The sequence below is a fragment of the Engraulis encrasicolus genome, chromosome 17, assembly GCF_034702125.1.
Source record: "Engraulis encrasicolus isolate BLACKSEA-1 chromosome 17, IST_EnEncr_1.0, whole genome shotgun sequence".
NCBI lineage: Eukaryota > Metazoa > Chordata > Actinopteri > Clupeiformes > Engraulidae > Engraulis > Engraulis encrasicolus.
In genome coordinates, this window is record NC_085873.1 from 8,739,258 (window position 1) to 8,765,404 (window position 26,147).

The following is a 26,147-nucleotide window of genomic DNA, read 5'->3' on the forward strand; positions in this document are numbered from 1 at the left end:
CACGTCTGGCTTCATTATCTATTTCACAGGCTACCAGAAGGATCATCCCGGTGGGGTGATATTCTGTTGTTGAATGCATACTGTGAATTGTTGCTGTGTAAGCGGTAGCCTATTACAACGCAAGCATCGGATCTGTATTTTCGAGTGGTGGAGTGAAAGGAACGCTGATAAGCAGACCTCAAAATTCACCATAAGAGCATTTTTGTCCAAAATGCTCGTGTGGCTTGGGGTTATCAGCGTCCCCTCTTTCAAAGACCAGAAAACACTGAGAATGGCCTTGTATCTTGACGGCCTTTAAAAATACAGTATAATCCTGGACACATATCGCGTCTGATCTGAATGTGGTGTCCACCTTTCTAACAGACATATTGGTGTAGGGAGGAGGAGTATGCCTAGCAGGCCTAGTAGCGCAGCCTGTGCAGTAGGTAGCCTAGGTAGAACTAAACGTGACTCTGCCGCCAGTTATATGGTGAACTTGACTCAAACTTGTTAAATGGCACTGCCCCACCGTTGTTTACCTACGCCCCCTGCGCCAACGCCGAGTCTGGACCACTGAATCCTGTGTGTGTGTGTGTGTGTGTGTGTGTGTGTGTGTGTGTGTGTGTGTGTGTGTGTGTGTGTGTGTGTGTGTGTGTGTGTGTGCACGAGAATCCAGTTCGTATCACAAAAGCCATCACACCGGTTTTGAATCCTGTGTGTCTTGAGCATCCGCCGTGATGCTCAGTCCACATTGCTGCTGCTGTGTGGAATGTGAGATCACTGTTTGAATCCTGTGTGTGTGTGTGTGTGTGTGAGCAGTGGGCTGTGAAGGAGCTTACACTCTCCACTACTCTCCCCTCACCTCCCCTCCTCTTCTCCTCTCCTCTCCTCTCCTCTCCTCTCCTTTCCTCTCCCCCTCTCCTCTCTTCTCTCCTTTCCTCTCCCCCTCTCCTCTCTTTTCCCATCTCCTCTCCTGTCCTCTCTTTTCCCATCTACTCTCCTCTTCTCTCTTCTCCTCTCCCTCTCCTCTCCTCTCCTTGAGCTCCTCTCCACTCCTCCTCCTTTCTCCTCTCATCTCCTCTCCTCTCTCTTCTCCTCCCCTCTCCTCCTCTCTCATCTCCTCTCTCCCCTTCTCTCCTCCTCTCCTCTCCCCTCCCCTTCTCTCCTCTCCTCTCCTCTTCTCTCCTCTCCTCTCCACTACTCTCCTCTCCTCTGCTCTGCTGTCCACATTGGTGCTGTGTAGTTTATGTGAGACCACTGTTTGAATCCTGTGTGTGTGTGTGTGTGTGTGTGTGTGTGTGTGAGAGAGAGAGAGAGAGAGAGATCTAATAGCATTTTCTCTGCGGAAATGCAGTAAGCTTATGTCAAAATATGTAGGCCTACCTTATGTTAAGAAAGCTGCTATGACATATGGAACTTGTCGGTAGGCCTATTTGGCAATTATTTATTTGAAAATCTGATATTGAAAAAGTTGCCTCACCAGCCATAAATCCCAGCGCACGTCACTGCACTACTATCACAGTGCACAGGGCCTTTAGTAATATATTACGACTTGATCATTGCCATGCTGGTAACAGCTAATTTATAATGCCGTGTATTTAAGGGTTACATTTTAACTATATCACATCTCTGAAAATCCGCAATACTGACCTCTTGTTTTGGCTTGGGATTACATTACATTACATTACACTTAGCTGACGCTTTCATTTACCCAAAGCAACTCACAGTTACCATTGTTCAGGGCATGGGCGTAATTTATGGTGGGGACGGTAGGGACACGTCCCCACCAATATTTAGCCCCCTACTGTGTAATCACGACCAGTGTTGCCGGTAACGTTGTAGTCGCACTACTTTTTTTCAGTAACGAGTAGGCCTAGTCTAACAACTACCATTTCAAAACGTCAGATTAAAGTTACTTATGTAAGACACCGTGCGTTACTATTTCTGGTACATAGGCCTGCCTACAGTACTTTTTGTTTCAAGCGAGGAGTTTGTGGCGACGCCTGAGTATATGATATGAAAAAAAAAACTTTTTATGAAAACTTTTATGAAATGTGATAGAGGGATAACTTCGCCCTGCCATTAAATCAGATTGTGGAGAAATGTAGTAGCCTAGTCCTAGGTATAGACTACAAACGGTTCTGAATCTTAATTAGCCTATTCCAACAGTTGTGCCGACATCATCGGCAATTTCTAATTCACTATTTGGGTGCAGGGACCGGAGCCCTGCAGATGCGTAATAGTTGCGTGACAAGCAGAGAGAGGCGGAGAAAGGTGAAGGATAAAGTGGCCTATTTAAGAAGAAATGTGGTATCTGCGCAGCGCAGATAATAACGAATTGAAATGCACACTTGATCTACTAATACGGGTGTAGCCTATTTAAACTACCGTCGAAAGGACGGGCAGGCTTCAGAATCTTCAGTCTTCCTTTTAAAAAAAAATCCGTCGGACAAACCTCTGTTAACGCGACCCATGTGGTAAATGAAAGAGTTCCTAAAGGAAGGCTACACTTCGGCAAAACATTTCCCTTATTTCATATTAAATTAACCTGACTTGGTTTTACAGGCTATTTAGCTGTAGGACTACTTGAGTAGCCTAGACTAATTGCTGCGACTTGGTTCTGATCTCGCTGAACATCCAACGCGGCTGAAATGGAAGCCTTCTTCCATGAAGAGTATGTAACCAACATCATTCAAAAATCGCAGATAGGCCTACACCTACTCATTGTGTTGTATTGCATTTCGGTCATGTAGAAGGGCTACAAAGCTAACTGGTATGTTGTAGCATTAAAATTCGCCTACAACGTGACACAGTTGGTGCGCAACTATGTGGTGACATCGCTGGGATTTCTGTCAAGACGCGCTGCGCAAAGACACTTGCACGCGCACGTGTGTTGCCTGTAGGCTGCTATGATGCAAACGCAGCTACAGGCAGGGAGAAAGCGAGAGATAGGGAGTTAGCCTATGAGAATGTGTTGTTTTGTATGTAGGCTACAACAGTCCACACAGCATCGCTAATTTTGGAGGATAAAAAGGGTCAGTCGGCACCGGAACCCAAAAAAAATTCTGGGCCGGGTCTTATTTATTTTTTATTTAAAAAAACATGCAAGCTTATTTCAAGAAAAGGTTTGCAAATGTCAGTGTCATTTTTGTTGCTGTTAAAATAGGCCTAAATGTCAATAAAGTGAGTAGGCTAGGCCTATTGGCAGAACTGGTGATCATTTTCATGTTAGGCAATACCACTTTGCTGACATTTGAACCCAAAGCTACTTATATGTTATTGGTAACAGTCTCTGGAGCAATGTTGTATCAGAACTAGCTGCTTTGGTCAATTTCACTCCAGTCATGGATGGAGGTGTAAACAGAGGTAGCCTAAGGGTGGGATTTAAGCCTGCAACCGTGTGATTGAAAGACCAACTTCCTAAGGAACGCTGGTTGACATATCATCTGCTCATTGATATAACATCTGTGTGCCATGAACTTTTGATTGGTAATCAGCCCGCCCCCCCCCCCCCCCCCCCCCCCCACACACACAGACACAATGAAAATGGTCAAAAATCATCCCCCTCTAAAACCATTGAGCTACATTAATTCATAGGCTAATACATTCACATATTGCGTTAAAATTGTACTTTTAACCATTGTATTTTCTAAATTTTCTCGGGGGAGAACCGAGAACCCCCACCAATTTTGTGTCCCCACCAATGTCAAAGTCAAAGTTACTCCCTTGGTTCAGGGTATTGGTTACAGCAATGTGGGGTAAGGTGCCTTGCTCAAGGGCACTTCAGCCATGGATGGAGATGTAGGGAGGGGTCAGGTGGGATTCAAACCTGCAACCCCTTGAAAGACCAACTCCCTAACCACTAAGCCACGGCTGCCCCCCAGAGCGAATGCGAAGGTCCTCCAGACCCTTGTGTGATCTCACGAAGCTGAGTGAAAATACACAAGGGGCTGGCAAGAGTCAGGCTACTAATGGGCTACTCGTTATCTCCCCACAAGCGTTAAAAGAACACAGATATGTACTTATACAGTAACTGCTCTGCTGTACTACTTCCATTTCCTCCAATTGCATTTGTAACAAACTTTTTCACAACCCCACTGGCAAACTCTCCAAAGGGTCCCCGGACCGCTCTTTGAGAACCGCTGCTTTAGAGGATCTACCTAGTCACTGCATTGCCTCCATTTTGTTTTCACTTCTGACCTCAATCTCAAAGGGCGAAGGCAGAAAAATTGTCACTCTAGTGATAGCATCACACTGGGAGATGGGGGTGTGGGGGGGGGCAAGCGCCGCAAAATGGAGCAAAAAAAACGAAACGAAATGTTGCAGTCGGGTGCTCGTGCTCTCAGCATGATGTAGAGAGCTGTATGAAAACGGAGCAGCGAAGCATTGCAGAATTTATGTAAGAGCGGAAAAGTACGCAATATTTTTCCGTGCCCCATATTTGTTCCTGTTGTGCGCACAGGCACACACACATATCAAGGTCTCATTTTTTTTTTCTTGAGCCCCCCCTTCAGCCCACTCCCCCACCACCCACAGAGTCTAAAATACGAAGGCAGAAAGAAGACAGCAAGACAGCGGTGGTTCGATTGGAGGTTGTGATCGAGATGAACCTTAAGTGAACCCCTGAACTTCGCTTGCCCCCCGACTGTTATTATCTTTATTGAAAGGACGACACATTTCCATTCAACAGATGCTAACCTCCCCCAGAGCAGGTTTCGGAGTCGGACCACCACCTCCAACACGCTGAAGGGGCCAAACTCTCGCACGCTGAGGGGAGTCCCATTAAAGGACATCAGAGGTGGGGTGGGGGCGTGGGGGGCGTGGGGAGTAATCGGTGACCTAGCCTTTCCCTCGTGCCACCAATGTAACCCCAACAAACACACACATACACACAAACACGCACGCACGCACGCACGCACGCACGCACGCACGCACGCACGCACGCACGCACACACACACACACACACACACATAGAAAAAAACGTGAAGGATGAAGAGACTGAGAAGGGAGGGTGGAGAGAGGTTGAGGGGGTCATGGTTGACTATGGCATGCATTGAAGTTGGGAGGGAATGAGAAGAAGAGTGTTGCGTCTCAGATCATTGCGCTAACATACAAGCTAATTAGCGTAGCGTCTAGCTGGCGAGAGAGAGCGAGAGAGAGAGAGCGAGAGAGAGAGAGAGAGAGAGAGAGAGAGAGAGAGAGAGAGAGAGAGAGAGAGAGAGAGAGAGAGAGCGAGAGAGAGAGAGACATTGATAACAATAGCTTTGTCACAGGTCATATGGAGACACAGGATCTATGGGTCATAGCCTGTGTTGTAGTGAGAGAGGTCAAACGTCCACAAGAAAAGCAGATTGAGGGAGAAGCGTTAACACAGCGCAGTGTAGAGTTTATACGCCAATTATAAATCCTTTTTTTCTAAAGAAAAGGGATTCAGGAGTAGAGCTAACGCCGCTCTGAGTAAAGTGTAGAAATTAGAATTCTTTAATTGCAGGAAAGCTTATACACTTCGACTATTAATGAAATTCCTTTATTTCATAATGCATTTAGGCACCACATATAACTTAAAAAAAAATAATATTACATGATTTATAAATCATTTACTACAGTAATAAAAGAGATTCAGGAACGGTGTTGTGTAGTGTATTTTAGGGACCACATACAACGTTTTTAACACACCACATGATTCACACTACATCAGTTATATTTTATAGCATTTACAGTATATATCATAGTCATACGTGCACTGGGGACCATTTAGAACACCAGTTATATGATCTGTATATATTTTATTTTATTTATAATTGATATCTGACGTATAAAACCTCTGCTGACATGCAGCACCGCAACCTCACTGTGATCATCAAATCAGACAAATTCACCCAGCTTTCATTTTATCACATCACCCCCAGCTAATACCACACCACGGGCACAAATCGCAGAAAATCGACAAAATTAAAAATAGTCCCGAAATTCGTGTAAACTCGTTAGAAGCGAAATCTAGAGCGATATCTGCACCCCCAGCTAATACCACATGATAGGCACAATTCGCAGGAAATGGACAAAATTAGAAATATTCCCGAATTTCGTGTAAACTCGTTAGAAGCGAAAATCTAGAGCGATATCTGCACTTCCACCCAATTACCAGTAACAGTATACGTACCACGACTACTAACAATCACAACATCCCCCTTGTGAAATTGGGAGGTAAGTGTCTGAAGTGGGTTAGGATCATGTCGTTTCCCAAGAGGGTGAACAGCAGATGAACTCTGAACTCCCGTTGCCCCCTCATCATCGCGCAGTAAGAGAGTCAAACTGAGGCTGGGGGGGGGGGGGGGGGGGGGGTTGTACGGAGACAAGAGAGAGAATGGGAGGAAAACCCAGCCGGTGTTTGATGGTGACGGAAAATAGGGTGGGTGGCGTATGGGTGTACGGGTGTAGGGGTGTAGGGGTGTAGGGGGAGGTTGGTTGTCGGAGTGGAGGGAGAAAGGATGCGGTAAGGGGGGGGGGGGGGGGGTGGACATGTACACGCATAGTGCATTCCCATGATGCATTGAGGCAGCATGTTAGTGCTGTTTCTTTTTTCTTTCGCCTTATTTTTAAAACAAATTGTTGCACTACCTCTCTCTCCCGCTCTTTTCTCTTCCCTTCTCCCTCCTTTTCCTCACTCCTCCTCCTCTCAGGCTGCTGGCTGGCAACAAGGAACGCTTGCTTGCTTTCTTTCTCACTCCCTCCCTCACTGGCTTGCTGGCTGGCTGGCTGGCTTGCTCGCTCCCTCGCTTTCTTTGCTTGCTGGCCTGCTTGCCTGCTTGCTTGCTTGCATGCTCGCTCCCTGTCCGTCCGATGACAAATCATCCTCGGGAAGAGCCAGACGCGGGCCCTCAGGTCCGGGGTTGTGTTTCCATCCCAGCTGGGAGGCCAGGCGAGCGGAGGCATCATCAGTCACGGCCCCTGGACCCCCTCCACCACCACCACCACCCAACACCCATCACTCCAGCACCCCAACCACCCACAATCCACCCTTGGCCTGGAGCTATACGGCTGGCTAGCATGGTGGACCTGCCTCCCCCAAAGCTGAGTGATAGAAACCAGCCTGCTGCCTCCATGCCTGCCTGCCTGCCTGCCACCACCACAGCTACTACTACCACTACCACCAACCACCCCATACATACACACACACATACTCACCCAGAGTGCCTCTCTCACACACGTACACACGCAAAGCATGGAGCCCCCCCCCCCCCTTCCAGATTTACTTTGCCTATTTTACAGACTGGAAGAATGATTTTTCTCCTCCGCTTCTCTCTCTCTCTTTCTCTCTCCCTCTCTCTAGCTCGCTATGTCGCTATGTCATTCCCGATCCATATACGCTATACAATATTGCATACACAGTTTACAATATGTTTCCATTCAATGCACAATTACGCCACATGCACACTCCTTCATTTGTACACAGCCATTCATACGTAGCCTCTCGCCTAAAAAGAAAGCATGTGAGAATGGACATTAATCCTCCAGCAACCAGATAGAGTGGAAAACCCAGAGAGGTCCAGAAGGACCCAGAAGGTCCAGATGTCTACCAGCCAATACAGCACATTTTGTAGTATTAATTCAACACTTAGAGTTGAATTCAACACCCAAGAGTGTAAGTCGTACTGTGTTGTGGGTGTTGAATTAGCAGAATTTACAGTGCATAGCACAGGACAGCCTCTGTATGTCCTCCAAAGTCAGGACAGAAGAATATCGTTCTTAAACCACTGCCTTAGCCCTTTTGTGCAGAGCCTATGTTACAACTTCGCAGTCACCAAAATACTAATGACTAAGTCTTAATCCGTTATTTAAGGCTCTCAGTAATGTCATAGCAATGCTGTTATGATGTACAGTAGCTGCGTATTTTCAGTAAAGAGTAAATAGTCTCATCCACAGGCCAATCTGCAGTAAGAGGCTGCACCATTGCCTTACACTCTGCTTCTTTAAAACCAGTCCAGCTCATACTGTTCTCATTATCCCTCAAATGCTGAAATAACAAAAATCTCGCTCAACTATTTTTTTCTCTTCCCATTAGTTTCCATCAAAACAAACCCAACATACTCAACTGTTGTTTTGTCTTGTTATGGCTGAGTGTTATTTATTCTCCCCCATCTCCCCAATGCTGTTATTTATCTTCTCTGTTGTTCAGTCACATTGGATAGAAGTGTCTGCTGAATGGGGTGTGCTGTAATGATTGAACTGGCCACTGGAGGGAGCTCTGCCTCACTTTTCTTCTCCTGGAGCATCCCATAGACATCTCCTTCCTTCTTTCCTTCCTCTCTCCCTTCCCCCCATCTTTCATGCTGCTGGGCTTTTGGAGTCTGTTTTCAAATGCTTTGTTCTAATGCTATTTATTCATTCTATTACTCATTTTGTTTTGTGTTTTCGTGTGCTTTCACATGCACAAGAAAACTTTAAGCTACTTTTCTTTTATGCTTATTCTATAATTCTGTACATTCCTTGCTACTACTGTCAAGTAAGCACTGCTTTCGTGTTTCAAATGCACTATACAAAAAAAGCATTTGCCTGATCACGGTCTGCAAGTACCGTCTGTAGTACCGTGGGAAAGCACTAGGGGGCGACCTGTAACTAGACACCTCCAGTGCATGGACCCATAAGACTAGAAGAGACTGCCTTTTATTACATGATGCTCCCCACAGTAAAAAGTCTGTTGCACAACTTGATCTCCCTCCATCTTCAAATGAAGCGTCGGCTCCTCCAAAGCAATAAGGCACCAGGCATGTTTAGGGTCTACAAGGGACGTGTTGACTGCTGAACACACCGGTCCACATAGTACAAACACAACAGCCGCCACAGCCAATGTAGAGAGGGCTCTCTCACACAACGTCAGAGGCAATGACACGGCTCTTATGAGCAGACATGGATGTACACATACTGTAGCTACACACATACAGGCAATACACATAGAAACAAGGACCCCACACGTGCATACACCAATATATGTGCACACACATGGACCCACACACACAGACCCACACACAGACCCACACACACACACACACACACCACCCCCCCAGAGAGAGAGAGAGAGAGAGAGAGAGAGAGAGAGAGAGAGAGAGAGAGAGAGAGAGAGAGACACATAGAGACACACACACACACACACACACACACACACACACACACACACACACACACACACACACACACACACACACACACACACACACACACACACACACACACACGCACGCACGCACGCACACACACACACACGCACACACACAGAGAAACACACACACACTCACACGCACACAGAGAGAGAGAGGTCAGAATAATGATATGGTTAGCAGTACTCACACTCGGGTGCCCCCTCGTCCTGGTAGTCTGAGCCCATTGAGAGGTCGTCGGAGGGAGCAGAGCGCCCCAGACTGGAGCTGCGATTGTCATCCGAGCCCTCCTCATGGCCTCCCTCCACTACAGAGGAACACATGACAGGCACAACACTCAGCATAACGGGCCACACACACTGTATGTATAGTACATGAACACACTTAGAAGCTGCTGACATGTGCATGGATTTTTATGGATGGAGTTTTTCTTTTTATCCCTAACGGGGCACACATAGGTCTACTGTAGGGCTTACATGTACTACACACTTAGAAGCTCTTTACATGTACATGGATTTTTATGGATGGAGTCTTTATTTTTATCCACATGGCGTTTTTAAACGTTAATGGATACAAAAAAAACATCTGCCGTTAAAAATATCCTCAACAGTATCCAGCACCTCAGATTCACCCCAAATACAGTAAACACAACAGAAAGAAAGCATAAAATGGACACAAACACAAAAATGGACGCTACATGGACACATGGATGACAGTGACACACATCAAAATCCACGTTAGCAGAGCACCCCAGACTGGAGCTGGGCTTGTCATCCACACCAGACTCCACTACAGAGGGATACATGATGACAGGCACCAGATTCAGCATAACGGGACACACATACTGTATAGTATATACATGAACACGCTTGGAAGCCGTTTACACGTATATGTGGGTGGGAGACGTGACGCCTTGTTTTCTCGTAACATTGGTTAAAAACCTACAAAACTGTTATTTTTCCTTTAAAAAACAAATGTCAATGAAAGAAGATGTGATACATTATGTTTCATATTAGTCTTAGATGAGAAGAAACATTTTTGTTAAGATTTATGTAATGGTTTATATGTCAAATATCCTGCGGTGTGACTGTAACTGTCATCATCTCTCTTCTGATTCCTGGTAACTAGCACTTAGTGCTTTCAATTATCCCTCCTGCTTACTCTGCTCTGCTCTGCTCAATTACTACACCTGTTCTCACTCTGCCTCCTCATTGGCCAGCCACCTGCACTGCATTCACTCTGCCATTAACAACTGTATATAAAGCTCTGGTTCTCAGTTCCTCTCTGCCAGACCGTCTGCAAACTTGTTCCTGATACCTGTTCGCTGGCTTTCTACCTCTGACTCCTGAACACTAACCTGGACCAACCTGATTCTCTGCTTGATCTTCTGCCCTGGAAAACCCGACCTGCCTTCTGTCCGACGACCACCCTGATCTCCAACCCCGGTAAACCGACCAGCCATTCTATCTTCCGACCAACGATTACTGCCTGCCCCTGTCTGTACATCTGCCCTGTTTAATTTGCCTTGTTTTGTGTGTGTTCCCCCCCAGGACTCCCGGACCCTCCACCACCAGCTCCATCGGACGCATCTCAGTCTCTGGGGGGACACACACAAACGGGCTCCCGGACCCCTGCACTCTCCTAACTCCCTTTACCCTGAAACCTCAATAAACTGTGAGAAACGTGACTCATTTGTGGTCCTCCTCTGTCTGGTCCTGACCGTAACATTAATGAAACCTGGAATATAATAAATATATATATATATATATCATAACCAACAACATTTTGAATAATGTATGAAGCATTTGGCATGATTGCATAAATATCAAAGGGGAAGAAAGTTTGTTTTTTTTTGCATGTGGGGCCTTATTTCTGGAATTACACACATCACTCTACACACCCATACCACTTTTTTCCCATTTGGTGCCATTTGGAAGATATTGTGTCAGACGGTATCCACTCAACGGTAGCCTTAGGGGCATTATGGCCAAGTCCATAAATGAGTTGTTCCCACTTTTTAAATGTTGTACAGTTGTGCCATAGTCGAATCAAACATGTACCGCGTCTGTCACACCCCCGCCTACTTTAACTCATTTCTTTCTGAAAAATGCAAGGGAAGGCGGCGCCGTGACATCATCGGCTGGCGACACCGTTTACCAGCAGCAGGCTGGCTGCCATTGCATTGCTTGTTGCGGTCTGTGTTTGCAAGTAAGCAGTTAGCAAGCAAGGCTGTGAAAACGTCCTCTTTTACAGAAGATGGCAGAAGATTCTGACTGTGGCTATGTCTCAAATCACGCACTTGTGTCAGTGCACTGACAGTCAGTGCACAGTGCACACAGTGCACTGAGGTCTTTAGTGCATAGTGTCATGGAAAAATTTGAGCACTATGCACTGTGCCCTCGCTGGAAGTGATGGCTGAGCATGGCATTAGCTCGACAAAATATGAGTTGGCTACTATTTACAATGCACTGCATCTGGTGCTTGTATTTCCTTCACACCAAAGGACAATAATCACACATACTTTGGCTGGCATGAAAAGGTTGGTGTCCCATCAACATTACTTACAGAATTAGGAGACTGTTGACCAAACTCTTCTACTGAACTGAATGCCACATTTCCTCTGTGTCATTGTCAACATGGCCGCCGTTTAGTGCGTGCAGTGTCCATCATTCAAGCACTGCATTTTTCCGCCATTGTTAGGGGATCATCCTGGCACTTTCAGTGCACTGGCTCAACTGAAATTTTCAGCGTGAGCACCCTAAGCACTGAAAAACAGTGCCTGAAGTGCACAAGTGCGTGATTTGAGACACAGCCTTTGAATTCGAAGATGACTGTGTATGATGGCCGTCCGTATCGTTTTGAGCCTGAGTATACAGATGAGGAGCCGTTGGAAAGGAGAAGGCAGAGACAGGCTATGGAACAGCGGACCAAGCTACAACCAGTAGTTGACGATGACGTCACGGCGCCGCCTTCCCTTGCATTTTTCAGAGAGAAATGAGTTTAAGTAGGCGGGGGTGTGACAGACGCGGTACATGTTTGATTCGACTATGGCACAACTGTACAACATTTAAAAAGTGGGGACAACTCATTTATGGGCTTGGTTATAATGCCCCTACGGCTACCGTTGAGTGGATACCGTCTGACACAATATCTTCCAAACGGCACCAAATGGGAAAAAAGTGGTATGGGTGTGTAGAGTGATGTGTTTTATTCCAGAAATAAGGCCCCACATGCAAAAAAACGTTCTTCCCCTTTAACTTTTTTTCCTTCTGTAAGAGCAAACACATATTAAGATTAAACACAATATCATTATCAAGTTAGCATGAGCTCAGATGTCAGTCATGTATACAAAAGGATTAAAATGGCCATAATGCAGTGAATTTCCTGTGGTGCAACTTCATTTTCCTGCGGTGTGACATGCCAATGCAATTTGTTGAAGCAGGACACATTTTCTCAAATGGCAAAAATTAGGCGAAATTCCACGGACCACTAAGTGCTTTATTTTTTTATATATTTTTTTCCAATTTTTTCAATACATTTTTTCAGGAATTGGAAAAACTTTTTTTTTGGTCGTTACGCCCTTAAACGTCAACCACCCGTATGGATATTTCTAGAAATGCACCTGTTTGCGGATATTTTTTTATCTGTTAACTTGTAGCCACAACATGTGGCAAAAAATAAAAACTCCCAATGAAAAGCATCCGCATACCAAGGTTTGACATTGGCATCTGCCAACCGGCAAAATTCTGGAAAAACTTGGCTGGCTGGTAATAATTTCAGTGTCACTAGACTATTTTGGCAGGTATTCTATGGTTATGTCATATCAGAGTAACCTATATTCTGGTGTTTTCCCCTTTGTGTATCAATTTTTTGTCCAGAAAAAGCTCAGTAACTGAGTTTCTATTTTATTTATTTACGCATTCATCTTCTTGCTTCAGCTCCTCATCTAGATGTCCAGCATCATGATAAAGAAAAAAAACACCTAAAAAATGTGGTTAGTATAATAGCTGAATGGCTAGTGACTCTGGAAAACCACTGGCCACTGTGGCCAGTGGGTGAAAAAGTTAATGTCAAGCCCTACCACATACATGTACGTGTAACCAGCGCCTCAGATGCACCCCAAATAAACACGAAAGAAAGAAAGAAAGCAAGAAAGTCAGCATAAAATATACACAAACAAACGTTACATTGATACATGGATGACAGTGACACACATCAAAATCCACGTCAGCAACAGTGTTGCCATATTGGCCTACTTGGGATGGCCGTCTGCGGGGAAAAACGGGAAAAAAAGGGCCATTTGGTGTTTTTTTTCTGCTGTTTTGGGCCCATATAAATCAATGCAATTTGTTGAAATTGGGCAGAATTTAGCGCATTTTGGCGTTTTTTGAGAACCTTGTGGGCGGAATTTGATCAGACACATCTGGCAACACTGGTCAGCAGAGCACCCCAGACTAGATCTGTGATTGTCACCCGAGCCCTCCACATGGCCTGCCCTCCACTACAGCAGGATACAGGAGAAGCTTTAAGCCTGCATATCCAAACGTCTGACCACACACACACATACGCAGTCACACACACGCACGCGTACGCACGCACGCACGCACGCACGCACGCACACTCACACACATACAAGCCTCTCCTTATGCTTCGACGAATGAGTCAGCATTATAAACACACACGCGCACACACACACACACTAGCACACACACACACACACACGTACACACGCAGACCCAGACTGGAGCAGTGATTGTCATCCGAGACTTGAGACGTCCTCGCGATACAATAGGGGGGCCAGTATTACATGCAGACAAGTTCAATACAGACATACTGTGGCCTACATAAAAGCCGATATACACACACTTCCACTTCCATACGGGGATACACACGCAGAAGGCTTGTTACAGGGATATATTTGAAGCAAAGTGGTCCACTTCAGAAAGACTAGGCCAGGGATGACTGGAACATTTTTTTGTTATTAGCATGCTGCTTGCCATGCGGCAACACGTGTGTGTGTGTGTGTGTGTGTGTGTGTGTGTGTGTGTGTGTGTGTGTGTGTGTGTGTGTGTGTGTGTGTGTGTGTGTTGAGCATGCATGAAGGCAAGGCATGCATGAGGGGAAACGAATGTATGGAGGCAAGCATACTCCAGCATTTTCAGTGAGGAAATGCAATCTAGTTTTTATTGTTACTGTTCGAAGACGCACTGCGTCGAAACGACAGTCGCTATGCTTGCACCGCAATAAAAAATTAACAAAAAATATTTGAGCGCACCAGTCGTCCCTGGCCTAGTCTTTCTGAAGTGGATCAGTTTGCTTTCTATTATCCACTCTCATAGACAGTGAGCACCAAGACAATTAGCGCACAAGTGACTTTCCTTTAGCAGGTTTGTATGGCTTACATTCAGCTGCTCGGTCATGGACACCTATCCATGAAGCTCTCTGCATACTGTAGTGTACAGTACCGGTACTTTGGTTAATCTGAAGGTCCCGTGAATTTTGGATCTCTGTGACAATTGACTGCGCAGAACATCAACAACCTCTTTGCACTATGTGCCTCGGCAACTGCTGACTCCTCTCCATCAGTTTACGTGGCCTACAACTTTGCGGCTGAGTTGCTGTTGCTACCAAACTCATCCATTTTCTCATAATAAAGCTGACAGTTGAATGTGAAAGGGAAAGCCCAACTGGGAAACTCCAACTCCCATTGTCATTGTGACACAGCACTCCACAGCACACAAGTGCACACTACACACAATGAAACTGCATTTATGCCTCGCCTGTGCAAGGGAGCAACCTCTAATGGCGCCCAAAAGGGAGCAGTGCAGCGGGACGATACCATGCTCAGGGTACCTCAGTCATGGAGCAGAATGGTGGAGAGCACTGCTTAGTTACTCTCCCCACCAACCTGTCCGGTCGTGAGTCGAGCTGGCAAGTCGGCAACCCTTTGGCTACAGGTATGACACCCTAACCACTTACCCATGACTACCCTATGTGTATAGGAGCATGGGCACCGCTAGCTGAGAAAATGTGTTTCAGATTATAAGGGCCCAAGCACTGACTGCAATGACAGGAGCCCTTAAGAGCATAGGCGTAGTCAGGGGTGGGCCTGGGTGGGCCTGGGCCCGCCCACTTGACATCCAAGCCCACCCCATTCACACTTGACAGTCAACTGCTGCCTCATTGAACTATGAATTAATGGCATAGCACTGAGCGATAATTAATCATTTTGTCAAAAGTCTGGTTCATCTTTTGTGATTTCTATGATTTCAATTTCAAAGTATCATTTTTGAGCACGATATTATATTATCTACCTGCACGCTTTGGGGTTGGGCCCGTCCAATTTTTTCTGGGCGCACCTGTTTTATTATTTCTGCCTACGCCCCTGCTCAAGAGGGTCCAAAATTCGAATCTTTCATGGGGGACACCTGATTTGAAATTTGAATCTTTCATAGGACACCTGATTCTGATCCTTTGGATGGGTGAGCAAATACTTTTGGTAATATAATGTATGCTGATGCACCCACGTGTGTACACACACACACACACACACACACACACACACACACACACACACACACACACACACACACACACACACACACACACTGGTAATATAATGTATGCTGATGAACCCACGAACACACGTACACTGGAGTATGCTTGCCTCCATGCATTCGTTTCCCCTCATGCATGCATGCTCAACACACACACACACACACACACACACACACACACACACACACACTGCAGGTAACTATCCTTCTGTTGTGGGGAGGGGACATGGAAAAAAAACAGCATAACATGCACAAACATGTGCTCAAAATGTTGCATACATGTCCACCCACATACGGAATGAATGCATGTGCACACACAAACACACACACACACACACACACACACACACACACACACACACACACACACACACACACACTATATACGCATGCATGCGCACACTAACACACACACACACACACACACACACACACACACACACACACACACACACACACACACACACACACACACACACACACACACACACACACACACACACACACGCCTATGCATGCAAATCAGACGCCCTCTCTGGCTGGCAGGCAGACCACACACACCAACACCCGTGGCGTAGCGGTGGATGTCACAGCCTGCACATGCACACACAGGAAGTGAGGTGAAGTGAAGTGAAAGGGCGGTTCGATCTGCAACAGCGTGGGCTACACCTCTACAAGGAAAATCTCCAAATCCATACATATCATCTCTCTCTCTCTCTCTCTCTCTCTCTCTCTCTCTCTCTCTCTCTCTCTCTCTCTCTCTCTCTCTCTCTCTCTCTCTCTCCCCCCCAAATCTGTCTATGCCATGCCATGTCACACATGTCAAACACACACACACACACACACACACACACACACACACACACACACACACACACACACACACACACACACACACACACACACACACACACACACATCGATCATCCCCTTAGCACTGTTAGCTAGACATGCAGACCCATTTGTTTGAACAGCACAATTCATTGGCAGTTGTCACATAAATATCGCTCGCAAATAGCTTATGGGCTTGTTGGAAACACAGGGTAGCCTTTCTCTACATCGGTGACAGTCTAGATGACAAAACGAGATAGAACTCGTGTCCTATTGGCAAGGAAGCTGACAGGGGATACAAAGGGGTCAGTTGTTTCGGGCCCCAGGGAGAAACAGGGCCCAACTGGGTGTCCATGGCACAGTATTCATTCCAGCATTTATTCAACACTTCAAGAGTCTATTCAACATTTTCTAGAGTGTATTTGATCACATAGTACTCTCTAAGTGTTCAATAACACTGCATATTTTTTCACTGTGAACATTGTACTGTATGTATGGCGAGGGATTTTGTCCTGGGCCCGGCCAAAGCCGTCAGCAGCCCTGCCCCATGGGCTCTGTAGAACAGTGGGCCAGCCTTTTCTATACGTAGACGCACATCGGTGACAGAGTCTAGATGTCAGCGCCAGATAGAGCTTGTGTCCTGTCCATTAGTCATGTCTTATCTGAAGAGGGAGATAAGCAGAGATGAATAGCACTGGAGCTGACAAACAAACTTGACCGGCAAGAGCTATGAGCGATGGGAGGGCAAGTAAGTGGGGGAGGAGGAAGTGGAAGAGGAAGAGGAAACGGAGGAAGACAAAGATGAGGAGGAGCAATAGAAGAGGAGAAAAAGGAGGAGGATAAGAGGAAGAAAGGAGGAGGAAGAGGAGGGTAAGTAAGGGTGGTAGAGAAGCATTTAGGTCACACATTGGACCACACTCAAGCACACATATGCACGGAGTGAAACATCCACTATAGCCATTTGCCTACATGCACACAGGTTATACACGTGCATGGGTTACACCCACACATGCGCCCAGTGGTGATCCTACAATCATTGGAGACCTGGGCGACACCCCCACCATCATCGTGCCCCCCCAATGGACGGACGCAAAAAAATCAGCGGAAAAAAACGCTTATAAATCAAAGCACTAAATGCACGTTTTATTAAAAACTAAAGTTTGGGAGGAGTGTAATGACATTTGACATGCCCTGATCACCACCTGCATTCTATTCTCCGCTCAACTGTCATCCGTCGGAATTCAGCGCAAAAAGACAGGCACACCTATCTAACCAACTGCAGCTCATCCACCATTCTGTGTTATTTCAATTCATTAACAACACAGCATTTATTACAGGGCTGCACAATTAATCGAAAAATAATCAAAATCGTGAATAGTGAAATCGAACTCATAATTTTAATACTGATTTAATCGTGGCAATAGTGACCTACTTTTGAGAGCGTCCTTGAAGCCAGAACATACTGACAGGCTGGTGTTTCTGGCCAGAAATCTGTCCACTTAAGTTTTATGCTATTGCCTTTACATAATTATTACAATTCATTTTATTTTGCTCATCCCGTATGTAATTCATTCTTGGTTATATTTCGTCTTGTTATAATTTTCAAAAAAATCTGCAAAAATCAATAATCGTGATTAATAATCGTGATTATGATTTTGACCAAAATAATCGTGATTATGATTTTTTCCATAATCGTGCAGCCCTAATTTATTATCTGCTCACCTGTCTCCAGTCAGACATTTGCTGTCTACGGTGACACACGGTGAAAACCGTGTGTCTGTAAGTGCCTCCATTGCCCACCTAGCATAAGCAGGTATCCACAAAAATCAACAAGAAACAAGAGATATCGAGGCTTTTGTGACACATGCACTGTTCCAGCCTGTCAAGCTATTGATACATATCTGGGTCAAATGATTCGTGTCGGAGTGTCCTTGTGTCAAAGGACTTTTAATATTCATAAAACCACCAAGAAGGTTGAGGGATTCTAACAAAACAACCACATTTCTACAGTATTGTAATGGCATAACGACAGGGGAAAATCTCGGGTGCTGCTCTGGGCAATTGCCCGGTCGGCCCACCCCTGTGTGTCCTTTTATCCTATGTGACACTTCTATAAAGAGTCTTCAAAACTCACTCACACTCACACGTAGATGTTTAGGAACATTCACACACATTTACATAATCGCAAAAAAAAACAATTAAATGTGAGCACAATTAACCCCACACACATACACACACACACACACACAATCATTTTCAAATATAAATTGAAATTTTAACTTACATGGAAAGGAAAACTCCTGTGGATATCTGCAAAAACACAGAATAGTGTTATACTGTGTCCTCCTTACAATTGCAATGTGTAATACAACACTAATCACTAATGAATCCTAATCCACGGACACTATAAACCACCAATAGTGCAGGTTCAGTTGTAAGTTTAGGAACATTTCGTATAGATTTTTCCATTCAGCATTTTTTTTACTTCTAGGACCCCCCAGAATACAAATCCACCTGTTTCCATTTTTTTTTCTTAATATTTAGTGGCAAATCCAAGATGGCTGCCATTGTGTACAGAACATTCGCCATTAATGCTGTTTTAAGGATTTAATATCTTCAGCTAATCTTTTTTTTAATTTCCAGGACAACATTTCATAGAAAACCACTTGTTTGCTTCTCTTTTTAGTGGGAAAATCAAGATGGCTGACATCTTATTTGACAAAATTGGTATATTTAGTATTTTTTAAGTCTATTCATCCATTGTTGACTTTTATTTGTAATATTTGTTATATGACTGAAGTCAGCCATCACATAAACTAAATCCATTACAAAATCCAAGATGGCCGACATTTCATATAGCAAAATCAATGTTATGCAGTGCTACCTGTACAATAGTGTTGCATATGCACTGGTTTGGCTTCCTATGTCAAGGCCAATGCCTACAAGGTTGCTTCAGGGTCGGCTTCAGCTTATCTGAAGGCTATGAAACCAAATGTTCTGCTTGGGATGCTGCATTCATCCAATTCCAACAATCTCGCCATGCTCTCTGCTCACAGAACTATGCTCTTTGGTATGAGATCAGGGGTCAGTTCAGATATAGAGGAGATCTAGGTTATTGGCTAGTTCAAGGGTTTTTGGACACCATGTTGAATTTTGGCAAAATATGAGATAAATGTTAATAACATTTCATGTAATGACAGTTATGTGCCTATCACAATATTACCAATAGGCGTACAATACTGCAGAGCGCTTTATAGACCGTAGCCCCTTGATGCACGCCGTACCTCCTGTGACACACTGTAATAGTCATTGAAAGTTAACTACCATAGCACTACAGTACTATGACATGACACAGGGCCTTTAGTAATGCACTACGACTTGGTCAGTGCCATTCTGGTAACAGCAAATTTAAAATGCCATGTCTTAATGGGTTAAAACACCAAAATGTCCTTATTTTGCTATAATGTCAGCCATCTTGGATTTTGCTTCTGAAAGTTAAAGGGACAATAAAAACCAGTTGTTTTGTATTCAGATGGGGTCCTACAAATAAATAGGATAAGACACATTACCTGGTCATAAAAAGAGCCGTTCAATGCCTTTTCTGATGTCATGTTGAATTTTTACAACAGATTGAATAATTTTTGAATGAAGTTCATGTAATGGCTGACTGAACAGTCCTTTATCCATTGTGAATATTACAAATACAAGAAAAAAACAATGACTTTAGAGACCTTAAAACACCAAATACATAATTTATGCTATATGTCATGTCAGCCATCTTGGATTTTGGTACTAAAACTTCAGGGGCGGGGGTGGAAACAGGTTGTTTTTTGTTCAGGGGGTGTAAGAAATATAAAAAACACCAATTCCAAAAATGTATATGACATGTTTCTTTCAATTACATTCAATTGTGTTAGAATATGACCATATATCCGCCATCTTGGATTTTGGGCGTTTCCACTTCAGAAATAAATTGGAAACAGGTGGATCCGAAGACTATGGGGTCTGTAGTTGATGAAAAACACAATTTGTAAAAATCTATATGAAATGTTCCTAAACCTTATTTTTGAGAAAACTGAACCTGCACTACAACATGAAACACACACAAAACACACATATATAGACTATACTGTCTCAGTCTCTGTTGCCACAAAAACGTGTATTAATAATGTATTCTTATATATGATTCACATACACAAACACTGTAGAAGTGTTACAGTGCAACCTTCGATGTGCATTTAGCAAAGGCAGTCATGTAAACAGCACAGCAATGTTTTGTATTTCATTTTCAGAGTCCATTCAGTTCAGCTGGTAATGCCCACTATACTGTATGGTTACATTATTTTGGTTGAACAATTTCTGTAGGTATGTATTTACTATACGCAGCTGTTGAAAACTTGCCAACACCTTCAAAGAAAACTTCTATTTCCGTTCCATTTTCAAAAAAGAAACCTGCTGTGTGTGTGTGTGTGTGTGTGTGTGTGTGTGTGTGTGTGTGTGTGTGTGTGTGTGTGTGTGTGTGTGTGTGTGTGTGTGTGTGTGTGTAATTCCACAACATGAGCATGCTAGCACACTTCCTGTGCAGTTTTTGCAGACTCTGAAGCAGAGTGCCTCTCTCTCTCTCTCTCTCTCTCTCTCTCTCTCTCTCTCTCTCTCTCTCTCTCTCTCTCTCTCTCTCTCTCTCTCTCTCTCTCTCTCTCTCTCTCTCTCTCTCTCTCTCTCTGCTGGGTCTGAGGTAACATGGATTTTCACATAGGCCTAATGGTTTTTCAGTTTTTGAAGTTTAGTCATGTGGTATCTAATGCATGTCTTCATTGTGGCACTTTTATTATACTCTTCATAAAATAGTTAGATCCGGTCAATTTATTTTGCGATATCTGATTGGATGAGACGCGTTCTACTGGCATTCTACGCGTCGGTATGGGGGAGGAGGATGTCTAGGCTGACATCTTCCTCGGAGACTCATCACACCTAATAATCACTCCGCCGTGGATAGAAGGTAACCAGGGCCGCACATTTTGAACTCTATATCTCTATATGTGTCACCAGGGCCGCATTGAGATGACCCGGGGCGGCTAGGCTACAGGTTGCTGTGGGCCCCCCCGGAAGGGAAAGGACAGTGTCCCCCTCTAAAAACTAGGAATTAAGGAGAACATATTTGTCAGCTGTGGGGAGGAGTATTAACAAGACTTAAAGGGACACTGTGTGAGATTTTTAGTTGTTTATTTCCAGAATTCATGCTGCCCATTCACCAATGTTACCTTTTTCATGAATACTTACCACCACCATCAAATTCTAAGTATTCATTATGACTGGAAAAATTGCACTTTTCATACATGAAAAGGGGGATCTTCTCCATGGTCCGCCATTTTGAATTTCCAAAAATAGCCATTTTTAGCTGCAAAAAGGACTCTACTTGGACCATACTGGAAAATATTTGTTTATTACTTAGTAAACTTTAATGTAAAGATCAAATTTGGCAATAGGCTGCCCAGTTTCAATGAGCAGCATAGTTGCAATACCCTTTTTGACCATTTCCTGCACAGTGTACCTTTAAAACTGCATTCAACATAACAGATTCATTTTTCAATATTGCATCTGCAATTGTTGACTTTTGAACTAGGCTGCAGCCATGTCTAGCCTGTGCGCTTATCCTTGTGTTTTGTAGTCAAAAGCATCTCAATGCGATATCATCGCAAAAAGGTTTATTCAGTACCTTGCAAGAACATAATTCAGAAGTTATTGTCTCATTTGCAATCAGGATATTGAACACCACCCCCACCCCAACCAAAAACACTGTGCTGTGCTGTGAAGGAGCGGCATTGATTTGCGCTCTATATTGTGTGAACGTGAGAGACGAAGCCTGGGAAGTCCCATGCTGCTTTGCACAATCGCTCCGATCTGAAAGACATGGCAGCTACCCTAAGTGAGCAGAGAGGGGTGGAAAGGGTGACTATCAGAACCTTGCAGTTTGTTCAAATAGATACAAATTAAACGACTGGCTATGGGCTGCGTACATGCCAGATGTTACATTCGTCACGTCCATGGGCAATTGTAAACCACGCCTTTTCTACCAGAAATTGCATAGCTAGGTAGTCTCCAGACTATCACACTTGTGTACCTGTTGTAGATGACGCGGAAGTTCTTCAACAGCAACTGCCGCGTCTCAAAGCATTCTCTGCTGAGGTTCTCATCCTGCAGACCTGTCACAAAGAACTCACAATCTGCAGAATGAAAAAAGGAAGGAAATTAAGATCAGACTTCAAATTCTTCTCACATTTACAGTTAGCAGCGTTGAATCAAACGCTGATTGAATCAAACGCGGATGTCTGAGCTGATGCCTTCATCAGTGGGTGGAAAAGCTGTGTAAAGTAGAAGTAGAAGCAGAAGCAGTAGCTGTTCTACTCATTTGGGGGCCCTGAACGACATGTAAAAATGGGGCCCTTTTGAATGTTTTTTGCTGGTATTTGTCATGGAGGAGTTGAGATTTGAGGACCCCTACAGAGGACCGATTCGGTGGCAGTTGCCTAGTCTGCGCATTGGTAGACAAAGAGGTCAGTTGTACTGGGCCCAGGGAGAGAATGGGACCAGAATCGGGTCCCCATTACATTGTGTGTTTTGAGGGGAGGGGCTTTTCAGATTACCCAGCTAAAGCGGTCAGCCGGCCTGCTCCCACGGTTATGCCAATAGTGCCACCATGGCAGACTATCGGTGCATTCCAATATGCGACCTCGCGTCCTCCACTTGGGCTTGTGGCATCGCCCCGCCTCCTGGCCCCTCCTCCGTGGAGAAAACAATTAAGTTTCCCCTGTGTCAGCCTAGTCAAAACTATTTTTGGGGGACTATTCTTCATTTAACATCCTGTTTCAAAATGAGAAAAGGACTTTACAATTGAGCTTTTGTGAGATATCGCAATATAATGCTGTTGTCAGTGATGTCATCACAACGTATTACTTTCTGGTATGAGGCCACAAGCACAAGTGGAGGATGCAAGGTCGCATATTGGAACACACCTCGTGTTTTGTATGTTATACAGTCTGGCATGCCAGGCTAGTGGGCCATAAAAGGCCATAAAATAGTGAAACCATAAAAAGTCATTAACCTCTTCAAAAATTAAATCAATTTACATGGCCTTCCGAAATATAATTTCAAAAATACTGCGTCGCAGCATTTGCATGTATTTGTGGAAAACAAAATATAATCTAAGGCACACTTCAGTTAGAAGAAATGAGCAGGGCCCTGCCGTGGCCTAACGGTAGGGCACTGGGTTACTAGTAGGGATGGCACAAACCGCACCGAAAACCGAAACCGTACAATTCACACACATACCGAACCGAACCGTGCAATCCGTCGCAAACCGCAATTCATGTACTGCCCAGAAAAATATGTAAAACAGAGATTCTAGGAGTATCTTATCCAGTCTCTCTGATTAAAACATTAGCGTATAAGACCAAACAGAGGATGACACAATTAAAATCACACCATTTTCACATTATAAGCCTATACAAACCATATGTAGGATATTTAGTGATAAGTCCCATTCTATCAGCCAATTGAAAGAGGGCATTTGGAACGCTCAGACAGCGCACATCAGCTGACGACTGTTTAAGTGCAAGCGCAGGTCAACACAAGAGACAGTTCTCAGACACATACAAAAGGTCAAATTCAACTTGCACATCATCACTTTATAACTGCAGTTATGTAAATATTGTTTAATATTCCCAGTGCACCATTTATCATGAACTAAAAAGAACCGTAGAGAACCGAAAACCGTGACCTTGACACCGTGATATGAACCGAACCGTGAATTTTGCCAACCGTACCACCCCTAGTTACTAGTTACTGGGTTTGATTCCGGCCCGGGTCATTTGAAGATCCCTCCCCGTCTCTCTCTCCCCACTTATTTCCTGTCTGTCACTCTCCTGTCAAGAATAAAGGCAAAAAGTCCCCAAAAATACTTTAAAAGAATGAGCAGATGTTTCTATCACAACCCCAAGGTTAAGTAACAAGTGCCATTCTGTATGAGCAATTATACCCAATTGCCACCCCTACCACTCGCTGAACAGCAGTAAAGCTGTAATGTAATGTTTTGTAAACATTTGAAAACCCCTCATTAATATAAGGTAAATGTACAGAAACATTCCTGCCACCAGTATATCAGGATTTGTCTGATAGCAAATATTATTACAGATAGAGGACAGTTATTCAGACATTTGGGTGCATGGTGGAGAGGATCCATGCAAATACTTGACACATTATCAAGATACGTGATCTTGCCCATGCAAATTCAGCAGATGGTGTGCCACTCTGACAAACACTGCTTTTGTACGTGAGTGTGTGAGTGTGTGTGTGTGTGTGTGTGAGAGAGAGAGAGAGAGAGAGAGAGAGAGAGAGAGAGAGAGAGAGAGAGAGAGAGAGAGAGAGAGAGAGAGAGAGAGAGAGAGAGAGAGAGTGATTGAGTGTGTGTGTTTTTTGTACCCGGCATGAGAATCAGATAACAGGCTCTTCCGAGTATTCCCATTTCTCTCCCTTTGCCACTGCAAACCTCTTTTCCTTTTATTATATGATCGTAAAAACACGAGTATTCATACACTACACCACCACACAGCCAGCTTATCAATAAAAAAAATATGATGTCCCAAATGCTTTGTGGTCGGGGAAGGGCTGTTAAATAAGTTACAAGCCAAAATCCAAGCAAAAAGGTTTATTAAATCTCATCCCAGAGACATTAACTAAAGTGATTAGATATGTGTGTACCTTGAAACGGTGATCATCTAAGGCAGAGGTTTCAAAACACATATGAATTCCATGCAAACAAACATTGCAAACAACAAGGTCGACAGAGATGAGGCTTCATAATCAGTCCTCACTATGTAGTAACCCGTGAAGTCAAGATCAAATACATCTGAAATGTTAAAGTAGGTAGTAAAAAAAGAGGCTTTTCCATCAGCAAAGACGGAACTTAGTCCAACTACCATCAAGAAAAGTAAAGTAAGTAAAGTTAAGTGAAGAAAATCACCATAAATAAAAACATAGATTTAGGCTGGTAGGAAATCAAAGTAAAGTTCGTGATAAGGTCATCTTTTGTCCATGACCTCATGGCAGCCAGTCTTCATACCTTGTATTAGCTGTCTGATGTCACCCGGCAGGGGCTCCATTCCTGCACCTCGTCAGACGAAGTGGCCTCCCCGACGAGACGTCTTGTCTTTTTTTGAAGTTTTGGGAGATGATAAGGTCGACAGATCCTGACCACACAGACACAGACACATACACAAGGTCTTTTTTCTGAAATTTAACGGCTACAACTACACCTTTTCACAGCTGCCACAAGCACACCGTAACTGTCAAATGATCTCACCGTCACCGTCACTCTCTCTCTCTCTCTCTCTCTCTCTCTCTCTCTCTCTCTCTCTCTCTCTCTCTCTCTCTCTCTCTCTCTCTCTCTCTCTCTCTCTCTCACACACACACACACACACAAACCACGCTCATACAGATGTGAGGTGGCAGAGAGAAACGAACCAGCAATGATAAGGAAGTTCACTGTAACAATGGCTTTCAGCTGTTTCAGCTGTTTTTTTAAGAAGAAAGAAAGAAAGAAAGAAAGAAAGAAAGAAAGAAAGAAAG

General features: G+C 44.3%; 1 protein-coding gene across 1 annotated transcript in view; it reads right to left on the minus strand.

Annotated features, from left to right (window-relative positions):
* The window catches only part of skap1 (src kinase associated phosphoprotein 1), a 93,509-nt gene extending 67,639 nt beyond the window's left edge, over positions 1-25,870 (minus strand). The window contains exons 1-4 of the mRNA XM_063221456.1: positions 25,642-25,870; positions 22,645-22,747; positions 18,808-18,833; positions 9,326-9,442 (exon numbers count right to left, since the gene is read on the minus strand). Coding sequence (XP_063077526.1) covers positions 9,326-9,442; positions 18,808-18,833; positions 22,645-22,747; positions 25,642-25,681 — 286 coding nt within the window. The 5' untranslated portion in view covers positions 25,682-25,870. The remainder of the gene's footprint in view (positions 1-9,325; positions 9,443-18,807; positions 18,834-22,644; positions 22,748-25,641) is intronic.
* Between the last annotated feature and the right edge of the window lie 277 nt (positions 25,871-26,147).